Genomic DNA, 13956 nt, shown 5'->3' on the forward strand with positions numbered 1-13956 from the left:
AAAATATGAATTGTGAACTAAAAGTATAAGCGGTAAATTTTTAATGTATTTCTTAGCGAAAACTCTTTTCTGAACTTGATAATAATGCGATTTCTGGGCGCAACTTCCTGATGTAAACTGTCAAGCGCTGTCAGATGGCTGTCAGTAGGTGCTACAACCAACTGCCACTGTCATTGTGACAGACTTTGCAACGAAACTGGGTGTGTGTGTTGTTGTGATTTTAAGTTTATCATTTAATTTAAATTTACAATATCAGTGAATTTTAAACTTACAAACACTAGTAATTCCGTGAAAAATACTATGAATCATATTTAGTGGCAGATTAAACCCCTGCATTTACCTTTGGCTTAATTGAAAATTCGTTCAATATGGATTACGACTATCTTATAAAACTACTGTGCGTTGGCGATTCAGGAGTTGGAAAGACCAGTTTCCTGTATAAATATACCGACGGCGTATTTCACACTCAGTTTATCTCGACAGTTGGTATTGATTTTCGGGAAAAGTCTGTGGTAAGTATGTTACTTTTATTTATTGGTTGGTAATTCGCATACTTACACTTAATTTCGCGGTTTGAGCGTGATGAAAATTAATACAAAGAGGCAGACAATTGCTTTCGCATTTATAATATTAGTAACAAACGACGAAAAATATATTATAATGAGGCGATTTTTAAAATTTGATAGGTTGAAGACTCCTAATTCTGGGCATTGAATACAAGATCACAACTTTACTTTACTTGTTCCAAAAAAATGCATTGCATCCGTTGTGTTACAAAAACACCATACTTATTCGTAACTCATTGAAAAATTTGAAATTACAGATTTATCAACAGAATGGAAGGCAACACAGAATACATCTGCAATTGTGGGACACCGCAGGACAAGAGAGGTATGGGGAAATAATTTATACGTAATGTCGAGTTAAGATCCAATGTGATTGTACATTAAGCTGCACAAGTGCTTGGACAAATTTTGAATTACATTAAATTTATCCATTCATAAAGTAGCCATGCCATTTTGCAGCTTGGTGTCATAACAACTTAACATTAATTACATTAATCATACAAAACAGTTTCATCCACAATGTAAAAGTTTCATTATAAGAGCTCGGAAAGGAGCAATTTGCCTTATAATATGACGTAAGACATGTCAAATTATAAGGTGAATAGCTAATCTTGTCCTGTTGTCTCTGTTCATTATCATGGCATAGTAACATTGCATGTTAGTGTCACCTGCATAGCTGCTTGGTAAATATTCATAAATTTATTACCAAGTGTCAGTTATATCTTCATAAATCCATCTATTTAACATTTATTTTATACTAAAACCTTTCATTCGTAAAATGTTTGTCTGTATTGCATTTACACCCTGTATGTAAAACCTGCACCACTGTTGATTTGTATGGCACCAGTACTGGTGTGCCAGTTCATGTCCCTACATGTTGCAACGTAACTAGGGTTTGCAATCTGGATCCGGATCAGCGGATCTTACCATCCATTTCAGATCCATTGTGCAAACACTAAATGTAACATGGGGCTATTCATAAATTACGTCATTTCGAATTAGGGGCGGGGGGGTCTGGACCTCGGATGATAGTAGCATAACGTAGGAGGAAACGGGGTCATTCGAAGCATGATTTTTGGATAATTTTAGGGGGGGGGGGTCCAAAATCGTCAAAAATCGATGACGTAATTTATGGACAGCCCCCATGGTCCAATGGCATGATTTTTTTTATATCTGTTAATGTGTTGGCTTCATTTCTACTTCATGACGTATTTTTTCTTAAGCAGTCACATAAATGTAGGTCAATATTAAGTCATCGGAGGTCATAATAATGCACTGGCTTAGCTTCCGTGTTAGTAAAGGTTCACACCCCATATGGTATTTAACATTCCATTTCTAACCGCAGCTGCACAACCGGTACTGAACGCGTCACTGTCATTGTCAAATCCATAGCAAAATTGACAGTAATGCAGCTGCGGTTAGAAATGGAATGTTACCCTTAGGCTCTTAGGTTGAAAAATATTATCTAGAAACACTGTAAACAAACATGGAAAATATTTAAACATTGTAGCATTCTATAAGTGTTTTGCTTCTCATTCATGTATTTCAAGGATACCAAAATTTTGAGTTGAGAGGCTTAGACAGTGGCATATTTTTTTAGTGGTTTTTAGAATAGAATAGAATAGAATGTTTGTTTTTTTAAATGATAAAAAAAAATTGAGCAGCACAACCTTCCCTTATTTTCATTGTTCATTCATTTGTCATCATTATCTGCATTTGTAAGCTGTCTGATGTGTAGCATGTTTAAAAAAACACAGAGTATTGGTAAGTACTTCGCCTATACTGTAATAATCTATTTAAATCAATGTATCCACAATGACTGTAAGCATGTTTATCATTTAGCACAGCGGTCGGCAACCTTTTACCAGCCAAGCGCCACATAGTAGTCAAGGAAGTTGACGCGGGACGCACTTTTGTTAATGTGTGACTCTATCAGACATTCTTCTTCCTCGCGTTATCCCGGCATTTTGCCACGGCTCACATAGGAGCCTGGGGTCCGCTTGACAACTAATTCCATGATTTGACGTAGGCACTAGTTTTTACGAAAGCGACTGCCATCTGACCTTCCAACCCAGAGGGGAAACTAGGCCTTATTGGGATTAGTCCGGTTTCCTCACGATGTTTTCCTTCACCGAAAAGCGAGTAGTAAATATCAAATGACTCATTGGTACGAGCCGGGGTTTGAACCCGCGACCTCCGGAGTGACTTTATCAGACAATGTTGTTTGACAATTAAATATTGCATACAAAATAGCCAGGGGGGCTCGCGGGCCGCAAGTGAGGGATTCGCGGGCCGCTTGTCGCCGACCGCTGATTTAGCATGTTATATAGTTAGACTAATTTTTTTTTGCATGAACAAATTATATACTAGATACAGATAACCCAACATTGAACATTTTATTACAATGAATTTCAGGTTCAGAAGTCTAACAACAGCCTTCTACCGTGACGCGATGGGTTTTCTGCTTCTCTTCGATCTGACGAATGAGGCCTCTTTCCTGGAGGTCAGGAATTGGATTGAGCAGTTGAAGGTAATGTTCATTTAGCACCATTATACCTAGTTGTGAAAGGTTGTATATTAAATTTGGACTGTATATTGTATAACATTGGGTGACAATGACAATTTGGAAAAAATGTCAGTGTGGATGCTTCATTCACTCAAATTGCGCGCTCGGCTCGTAACTGCTCCAAGCAGTTATTAAGGCACGGTCTAGTGAGCAAAGCTAAAGTCGTTTTACACGACTTTAGCATTAGAGAGAGACCAAGTCAAACATCGATTTTTGTCAGACAGCGAGTTTACCTAGAATTCAAATTACCTGTATGCAGACCCATGCTATACAACAGTATTTTTAAAACTTTTGTGTAAATACCTATTAGCCTTTAAATCTTTTTGTGATTAATGATTATAATCCTCAATATAATAATTTTAGTGTTTACTGTATACAAACTCGTCTGTTACAGTTATTGTTTTTTTTTTAATTCCAGACACACAGTTTGAGCGAGGACCCCGACATCGTCCTCTGCGGGCACAAATGCGATCTCCAAGAGAAGCGCCTGGTCAACCAGAATAGAGCTCGGGAGTTCGCTAAGAACTACAACTTGCCTTATTTAGAGACCAGCGCTAAGTCCGGACAGAACATAGACCGCGCTATTGAGATACTGTTAGACAAAGTGATGATCAGGTAAGTGTGTTTATTATCGTATAAAAACCGGGCAAGTGCGGGTCTGACTCGCGCACTAAGGGTTCCGTACCATAATGCAAAAAAAGGCAAAAAAAAACGGTCACCCATCCAAGTACTGACCCCGCCCAACGTTGCTTAATTTCGGTCAAAAATCACGTTTGTTGTATATTTTATTCTGTTTTTAGTATTTGTTGTTATAGCGGCAACAGAAATACATCATCTGTGAAAATTTCAACTGTCTAGCTATCACGGTTCGTGAGATACAGCCTGGTGACAGACGGACGGACGGACGGACAGCGAAGTCTTAGTAATAGGGTCCCGTTTTACCCTTTGGGTACGGAACCCTAAAAGCTAAGTATAGTGGAGTTTATAGCAAGGGCTGGAGCATAGAGAGAATCATAGGTAAGGTCAATGTGGAGAAGAACAGCATATAAAAACCGGACAAGTGCGAGTCGGACTCGCCCACCGAGGTTTCCGTACTTTTTAGTGTTTGTTATAGTGGCAACAGAAATACCTAAGGTACTTGCGGGTATTAAGGCCTAGCTAAGGGAGATTCTTAATAAAATGAAAAGTTGCGAACAAAATCAACATATTTTAATTTTAATCACTCTGCAGTTTCATGCACAGCAAAACAAACTAAAAAAATGGCAGCTTCAGCCAAAAACAAACCCATAAAAAAATGTTTTTAAAAACCTTGCTCATAGGCCTTATTTTACTGTGGCAGTATAAAAAGGCCTAAGACTTTAACAACTTTTTAATAACAAAATACGTCATATATTTGGCTCAATGAGATCAATAATCATTTAAGATGAATAATTACGTTTATATTCCTAAGCATAGATGCTTAATAACCTAGATAACCTTTATTTAGCACCCAAAATCATCAGTAACTTCCGGTCACTTAACTATCAATATAAGGAACAATAATCAGTCTTGGAGAGTACCGTACATAACAAATAAACAAAAACTGCACATTTTTGGCATAAACAAAAACAAAATTAAATATTTTTTACCATCTTACCTGTAGGCCATATTTTACTACAGGCCTTATTTTACTATTTGTAGGATAAGAAGGCCTACGTCTACTTTAACATAAAATTCAAATTAATTTCACGTTACACGTGTATAAATTTAAGAATATTGATTATTAATTAAGGTTAATTCAAAATGAGAAAAATAATGGGCTCCTCTAGCATCCATTTGGGCATTCAAAATTTTCTGTGTCTGTCGCTGACAAACCGACGCACTCCTCGTGATACCATTTACCACATTTAACACATTTTCTCATGTCAGCTACTTTATCCTCTTGGCAGCCATGACAGTACCAGCTTTCTTGGATTTTATTTTCTCTGCCTTTGGATTTAGAGGTATTTTTCTTCTTTGCCATGGAAGATTTTACTTTACTATTTCTACTTTTGTTTTCTTTCGCCTTTTTGTCAAACAGATCTTTTGTTACTGGAGTACCTCTATAATTAATAGCTTTTTTCCTAATTGTTGGTGTTTTGTTTAAGGCTTTGAGCGGCGTAGGCATAAGATCTTGAAATGCAGATTTTTTCAACTGAATGAGCGGCATATTGTCTTCATCATCATCGGAAGTAGAACTATTATAAACCGTGCGATAAAAGGTCCCAGCCGGTCTAACTGAAGTACTATTCGTTGATGACAATGTTCCAGAAGGTGACATATTACGCGACCTTGAAGTTGTTGGCCTTACTGGGGTCAATGCTTCTGATGGCGATCTGTTGAGCATTGTTGGGGAGTTGTTCGTTAAGGCTAACAACATTTCAGGCGACGAGCTAATTGGAGAGCTTCTGGTTGGTGTTAAGGGCACTTCAGCTGGAGAACTGCATCCCAGAATCTCTTCCTCGACTGCATCTGAAACTGGAGGTGCTGGAGCTTCTGATAATATTGATGGAGCGAAAGCAGTCTCTGGAATAGCCTGAGGGTTCAAAGGATACAAGCCAGTAGCCTTAAAACCACTAGTAATGTTACTATGGGTCATGCATTTGGACCAGACATTTGTTAAAATCACATTGAAGCGAGCCTTGGTGATTTTCTTATCTGGATTTTGGTCCAGAAATAACAAAACTTCAGCATCCCAGTGGTGTTCAAATGATCGATAGACAGCTTTGTCGAGGGGCTGGAGCTCATGAGTGGTATTTGACGGCAAACAGTATAACGATATGTTGAGTGAATCAGCGACTTCGACGATAGACAGATCTAAATGGCAGGCGGCTCCGTCGAATACCAAAAGGCATTTTCCACCACTTTTGTATCTGGCCAGGTGCTTTAAAAATTCTTTGAAAAGTTCATTGTTCATATAACCCTTCGAAGATTTTTCAACTAATGATCCAGCAGGCAAATTATCGTATAATTCTGGCTTCAACCGCTTGCCTTTAAATATGATCATCGGTGGTATGGCAGTACCTAGTGCATTTACACATCCTGCGATGGTTACACTTTCTGCATGCTCCGATGATACTAAATGCACTCTTTTGGCTCCTTTCTTAGCTAGAACAGCTTGCTGATGGTGGATTGTCAGGCGGCAACCTTTTTCATCCATATTGTAAATTCTTTCAGGATGATCTTTTAGATCAAGTTGATTATATATTTCGTTTATTCTTTTAAAGTGATCATCGACAATGAATTTGTTCAGCTTTTGCGCTCTGGCTGGATTCATGAATTGAGCCTTTCTCTTTGATATTTCTGGATGCCTTTTCATAAACGCCTTGTACCAATCTTTTCCAGCTAGTCTCATGTTTTTATTAAAACTGTGTTTGATGTCGTTAACCTCGCAAAATTTATAAACCAAACGACGCAGTATGCGTGTTGTCACAGGTAAACCTATATCAGCAAACCTGATTATTCTGTTCACAAGATCGGTTTCTTGGTCATTGTTCAGTATAGTTTTTCGGCCTAGTGTTTTTTTCAAATTGCCACTCTTGAGATGATTTCTTATAGTTCTTCTTGGAACCCCATACCTCGCTGCAGCTTTGTATGTGCTAAGTATTCCTCTTTGAACTGCCTGAACTGCAGACGCTAAGGCATCTTCTGACCACAATGCTCGTTTTCGCGGCATTGTAGTCATAAACACTGAAAATATAACAAATCGTTATATACTAACGTCGTGGTTATCTAAAATACATTAAATATATATACGAAAAACCGATATGCGAAGTAGGAGGATAATAAAGCCTAAAAGAAATAATTGTCTTTATATACTGACAATTTGTATTTCAAAACAAATCGTTAAAAATAAATTAATTCATAAAAAAATAATTATTACAATACACCTAAACCGATATGTGAAGTAGGTGGATAATAAGGCCTATAAGAAATAATGTTTCACACTATGAAAATATAACAATTTATTACACACTAACTTTGTAGTAACCTAAACTTAGTTATAGAATAATCAAAAGTGATATTTTAAATACGAGGATAATAAAGCCTAAGAGAAAATTCGTTTCCATATAGTGCAATAAGGCCTATAGGTATTTTTTGTAGGCCATAATAACCACCAACCACGTTTATAAACAAAAAAGAATGAAAAATATTTGGATCACATCACATTGACCATATATTCAGCCCATTAGAAGAGTTTATTAAGAAAGAAAATAAACGTCAATTGACATTGTCAAATGCAATAGTACAAAAGATACTTACGATTCTTTTGGGCCTATTTTTGTTACACGTGCCACGCGGCCACTTCGCAAACTGAATGACGCAATACTGGCGGCGGGGAGCGGGGCAGCCGCGCCGAACGAACTTGTAGTTCCTTGTTTGTCCGCTAGGTGTTACTTACCGCGGCCTTGAGTGTAAGCAAGCATTTTAAATAAGATTTTCGCTACTTAGGCCTTACTACCCGACAGGCTTTATTACCCGCAGGTACCTTACATCATCTGTGAAAATTTATATTGTCTAGCTATCACGGTTCATGTGATGGTGACAGACAGGCAGAAGTGGAGGCGTAGTAATAGGGTCCCGTTTTTATTACCCTTTGGGTACAGACCTAAAAATTGATTGCAGGTATAGTGTGTAGCTTTCAAATATAGCTCGACGGCTAATCCTATTGTCTATTGTTAAGTAAAACCGCACGTGCTACTTACCTGCAAAAAAGGGTCTTAATTATTCTATTTGGCACCTGAGCGCGGGCTAGTCCAACGCTCAAAAAACCAGTGTAGGTGCGCTCTCCGATAACGCGCCTTTGTTACGCATCTCTATGACACATTTTAGACTGCTTCTGTATCGTTCGACTCGCCGGCACTCACAATCAGTAACCGAAGTACGTATTTTTTTATGCAGGTGGTTGTGGGTATGCGAGCGGTTTTACTTAACAATAGACAATAGGATTAGCCGTCGAGCTCTATTTGAAAGCTACACACTATAAGAACGTCATACGTCGCTCAGCTCAGATACAGTCAGAAAGGAAAGGCTTCACTCCTTCTGCTTTACCGACCTTCTATTAGTGGAGTATGCGTGTGCTGATTTTTCACCTAGTTAATGTTTGGCAAAGATGATGATGAGCATATAGCGCTATCCCGCTTGCATAGCATTGCATTGCATTATCTTAGTAGTAGGTATAATAAATAATAGTAATAGTCTAATAGTAAATATAAATGTATAAACAGATTAGTATATAGTTGATACTGGGTCTAAGTGCAATGTCATATTTCTATCATCCTTGTTAAACGATAAAAATTGTTGCCTTAAATGTTGCATTGTATACGTAAAATAGTACATATGTAAGCGATCAGACCTTCGGTATAATATTTTTAACTTGTGTATACTTCACAACCAACCTTTGCATTGCTAGAAGTAGCGGTGGTTTATTCCCTGATCCCTATAAGACAGGTTTAACTAGTTTCGGGCTCAGGACACTATTCCTAGGCTGTCTAACAATAGAATACTTACTCCTAGAAATGTAATACCCTTCTACTATGTAATAAGCTGCATTTTTGATACCTAAATATTTTCATAGCGAGGAAGCGTACCGATCTGCATCAAATGTGAAGACGCCTAATATTTCGTATCGTATCTTTCAGAATGGAGTCGTCAGTAGAGTACGCGATGCTGTGCGCGTCGGGACGGCGGCGGCAGTCGCTGCAGAGACTGCAGGCCAAGCAGGACAGCAAGCCTTGCTCCTGCTAGACTTAAGGCGGTCCCACTGCGACGCACACTACAGAAGCTACTAGAATGACGCACGAAGCTATAGCTCGTTTTTTTAGCATTAGAAATAAGGTAAACAATCTTGATGTGTCTTTTAATTGAAAAACACATTTTAAAAATAAATTACGGCAAATATGTAACAATTATGAATCTAATACGATCATTTATATTCTTTTGCTTTCACAAGTAATAGTTTTTGATTTTAAAAAACCGGACAAGTGCGAGTCGGACTCGCGCACGAAGGGTTCCGCACCATACTGCAAAAAAAAAACCAAAAAAAAGCAAAAAAAAAACGGTCACCCATCCAAGTACTGACCACTCCCGACGTTGCTTAACTTTGGTCAAAAATCACGTTTGGTGTATGGGAGCCCCATTTAAATCTTTATTTTATTCTGTTTTTAGTATTTGTTGTTATAGCGGCAACAGAAATACATCATCTGTGAAAATTTCAACTGTCTAGCTATCACGGTTCGTGATATACAGCCTGGTGACAGACGGACGGACGGAGGGACAGCGAAGTCTTAGTAATAGGGTCCCGTTTTACCCTTTGGGTACGGAACCCTAAAAAGCGTTTTTCAATTAAAAGACATGCCTAGATCGCTTACCTTCTTGCAAGTTCTATCTAATACTAAAAAAACGAACTTTAGTTAGGCGTGCGTAACGCCAGTCGCATATTGCACACGTTTTCATTCGAAATTTGTGCAACCGAGGCTGCCGCGCTAAGCATATTAGCAGGAACTCAATTTGAAATGTCTTTCAATTGTAAGTGTAGTGTATTGTGTTTCAATAGAACATGTGGTACAGTCGCCATGAGATATATCGGAGCGGCCAGGGTGCTCACAAATATCTGAACACGCCTCTATTGTCAAGGCGTTAGAGTGCGTGTTCAGATATTATGAACACCTTGGCCGCTCCGATATATCTGATGGCGACTGTACAAGTACAAGGTATACTTTTGAATGACATTTCAAAACGAGTTACCGCTCTTATGCTTAGCGTGGCCGAAGGACGATTTCGTAGAAAATGAATGCGATCACTCGTTTGCGTACTTAGGCCTTCGTTTCAATGTGCTGTGCGATTGGCCAAAGAATAACATTAATGAAAGTTGGAAAATCAATCTTCATTATAATACTAAGCGAATCTTAAAAAACGGATGTAGTGTCGCTGCGCACCGCAGTGGGTTCTCGTATTTATTATCTGTGATTTTATACACCCCTAATATTTTACAATCATTTTCGATTTTTTGTCCTAAGTGCCAAAGACACAAGTATCGAGAACAGTTAAGTTTCAAAATTTTAAATGAGAAATATATATTTTAGTTTAGCCATAAACAATATTGGGACTAAATACAGTATGCGAGACTGATTTTGATTTTATAGTACAAATGAACTATTTATTGGCGGGTTAAAATGGTCATAGGTAGTGGAAAATACTTAATGAATACGGTAATACTACTGAGTGTTGAATACCTTAAATGATTGAACTTTTAATTAGTCTCGAAAGGCTATGGAAACTGGGTAAAATGCGCTATTTCAATGAACTCAGAACTATTCGGCGTTCGCCATCTGTTATGTCGTATCGCTATGCACCTACTTATCAAAGCGTCCTGTATTTGAGAGGAATACACATTCAACACACTAGAGCCTCTTTCACACCTTGACCATTAAGGTGTAAAGATGAATGTAGTCACTTGTTTTAGAATACTTATAATTTATCTCAAAATGTAGAGCTGATCTAAAAGTTCAATTTTTAAGCATAAGTAGGATTTTGTGGAGTTGTAAGGATCGTTTAAAAATACCCTGTATACTTATTATTATTATTTAACTTATTGTATCGATACCAGGGTTTTATGTGAACCAAATTATGTAAATCTAGTCAATTTTGTAGATACCTACCCTTAATTATTTTTTGTGGCACTGTTTTTATGATACCACATTTTGCACGATATTGTTTTATGTGCATATAATTGTATACATACATATTACAATTAAAGTAAGTAAACATAAGTGAAAAGATCTCTAAACTTTTAGGTATTTTATTAAAGCTAGTCGATTTTAATAATCTTTTGCTACGTATGAATACATATTCACGACCAAATTATTCCTTTGTCAGGCCTATGTACGGGTACATAATTTTATTATACATATATGAACACGATATTTAATTATACTGTAGATTTGTACCTAAGATAATAATTACTTATTTATCAAGTCAACTAATATTTTTTTGTATTACATATTCGATATATTTCATCAGTATTCTAACTTTGACAAGGTTAAAAACTTATGAATTGAGGGTAAATGAAAAATAAACATGAGTGTGCATTTATCAATACCCATATCAAGGAAAGTGAGTATAGTACATTTTCTAAAGGAATTTATTATTGTAATATACCTACTTATTAATAAAAGTATAGTTATGACTGTTATGAGCAGGAGAGTTGAGGTGAATGATTGATCAAAAACTGTGTAATCTCAATTCTGGCCTGTAGTATGCTGCGAGCCGCGACAGAGACATATGCGACCGAGACAGAAGACCGCGACCGGAGACCGCGACCGTCACTTGACGGTAGGCAACATATAAGCGACAGTTTGCGAGCGAGACAGAGACAGGCGACATCTACGCGAGCGGGACAGACTCGCGTCTGTCCGACCGAACTGTCGCTTGTGTGTTGCCTACCGTCAAGTGACGGTCGCAGTGTCCGGCCGCGGTCTTCTGTCTCGGTCGCTTGTCAGTCGCGGCGCGAACCTCCACCTTATGGAGTGAAAAGGCTGTCTGGTGCCGATACCACCTATCTCTATACCTACTTTAAGCTGTCTATATCCTATCCTAGTGATTTGAGTAAAATTTTATGAAGATTTGGTCACTGTAGCGACAAAATCTTTATTTTACAGTATTTTGACTGATATCAAGTATTTCTCTACAATATAAAATTTTATAAAATCGTATAGTACCATTGGATATTGACATGATATGTATTTAATTTTGTATGAATGTAATAAGCGCCTATATCTTCTAAGCTAGATTAGTTTATGAGAAGAAACGTTTTGAATATAGTCTTTAAGGCTTACATTTATGTAACTTTATTGAGCGGGTATTATATATTAATCCGTATTTGTTAAATGCACAATGAAAGGTGATAAGACTTTTTTGCTACATTTGTTAAAATTTAAATTCGCTATGGGCACATACAGTTTTGAAAATTCTGTTTATATTAAAACGCTATAATTTATTGTTTGTCTGTAATGACCTCCTAAGGTTCACGGTCCTAGCCATAGCATCGGTTATCCGCAGATGGTCTAGAACGCAAAATGACTAGTGTATTGTTTTGCCTAAATCGCAATTAGTCTACATTGCAAATGGTCTAGAACGCAAAATGCCCACTTTTTATATCACCACATTTTACATAGGTAGGTTAGGTTCGTTAGGTGTCTTCAAATGGCCGAAGGCCAAACAGCAAAGAATAGGAGCCCCGCGGAGCGGCGCTCCGTCGACATCGCTATAAAATTAAGATAAAACGGAAAAAATAATTCAGGCATTTTGCGTTCTAGACCGTTTGCGATGTAGACTAATTGCGATTTAGGCAAAACAACACACTAGTCATTTTGAATTCTAGACCATGCGGATAACCCCTTAAGAGGGGAAGGCTCGGTCGGTGGTGATGATTTAGACAGTTGTGAAGTGTGTGTCGATTGTGGGAGAAATCATCAGTCAGTACTACAAAATCTCAGGATCCTAAGGGTTTATTTTAAGGAACTTTGTCTGATTAGATTTTGTACAATCAACCATTTATCTTACAAAAGCACAATTAGGTCAACCATGACCAACATGATAAATAAATGTATATTTTTGTATATATTATTATTTTCCTTGCCTTAAAAATTTTGCATATCCAGATATATGCACGAATCTTGCAACACTGCACTTTTTAAAGGAATAAATGAATATTAGAAACAAGCCGTAAAGTGGTTTAAGCAGTAACAGTTAGTTGAGCGAATCAACTTTTTGACCTACAGTTTTGAGTGTCCCTTGCGTTACTCAAAATGTCTCTGGGGTTACCTCGAAATCGGGTTTCTGAAAATGGTAAAGCCATTATATTAAAGGTACAACGAAGTTTAAAAGTTGTGGACATATTTGGGCCGCTCAAAAAGTTGATTCGCCCAGTTAGGTACCTACCTATCACTTTACAATACCTCTTATTTATTATATTTCTAAAAGTATAAAATAATGAGATAATTTATTTTATTTTATTCCATTCAGTCTTATCCCATATATAATCATAATGCAAAACAAAAATATTAGATTAATCATAATATTTTGTTTGGGCTTCGTGTAAATATTATAATGTACCTAGGTACCTACCTATTAAACGTATTGGAATCTGATTCCGATTAGATATGTAGGTAGTTTTTTTAGGGCTATGGTTAATGGAAATGGCACTAGGGGCCCGATTCGGATTATGAAAAAGACATCTATTAGACATCTTTTAGACATCACCAAGATACGATAACGATATGTTTAAGATCTAACCTGTCAAATTTGACATTTGCGCGATTCTGGAGATACTCTTGAACGATTTCCACAGGATATGACTTAGAGATCCAATTCACATCTAATAGATATCTTTCTCTATCTAACGTAAATGTGACATTGGTTGCCCGAATTGCGCTGCAAAAGAGAACTAGTTGATATCTAAACTATAACGAGTATAACGTATCTAGAACGGATCTAGTACGTGTCGTCTCTTGTGAATATCTTGAAGTTCGAATACGGCAGTAGGTATTTAGTGGAATCGTTGCATTCAACGAAACTAGTTCATATTATTGAAGACTGATAATGTACCTAACTAAACTAGTGTTACCCGAAAATTAAAATTATTAGAGCAAACCACACTGAAAATTAGAAATGAATGACATACGTATTTTATTGGTGAGTATATACATACTCACCAATAACATATACTTACCCACACATTTTAAAACATTTATAATGGCTCCTCTACACGATGGGCCAACGCCGGCCACTCCAAGGGACGCAGCC

The 13956-nt window shown here is 37.3% G+C and overlaps 2 protein-coding genes across 2 annotated transcripts; one reads left to right on the forward strand and one right to left on the reverse strand.

The window, feature by feature from the left end:
• Positions 1-161: 161 nt before the first annotated feature.
• Positions 162-9053, forward strand: LOC134664426 (ras-related protein Rab-27A). The gene is made up of 5 exons (XM_063521070.1): positions 162-512; positions 824-891; positions 2982-3096; positions 3551-3747; positions 8793-9053. The coding sequence occupies exons 1-5, from the start codon at positions 369-371 to the stop codon at positions 8896-8898; spliced, it is 630 nt and encodes a 209-aa protein (XP_063377140.1). The 5' UTR covers positions 162-368; the 3' UTR covers positions 8899-9053.
• On the reverse strand, positions 4262-7582 carry LOC134664420 (uncharacterized). The gene has a single exon (XM_063521055.1). The coding sequence runs from the start codon at positions 6833-6835 to the stop codon at positions 4937-4939; it is 1899 nt and encodes a 632-aa protein (XP_063377125.1). The 5' UTR covers positions 6836-7582; the 3' UTR covers positions 4262-4936.
• Positions 9054-13956: the final 4903 nt, after the last annotated feature.

Source organism: Cydia fagiglandana, chromosome 5 (assembly GCF_963556715.1).
Source record: "Cydia fagiglandana chromosome 5, ilCydFagi1.1, whole genome shotgun sequence".
Lineage (NCBI taxonomy): Eukaryota > Metazoa > Arthropoda > Insecta > Lepidoptera > Tortricidae > Cydia > Cydia fagiglandana.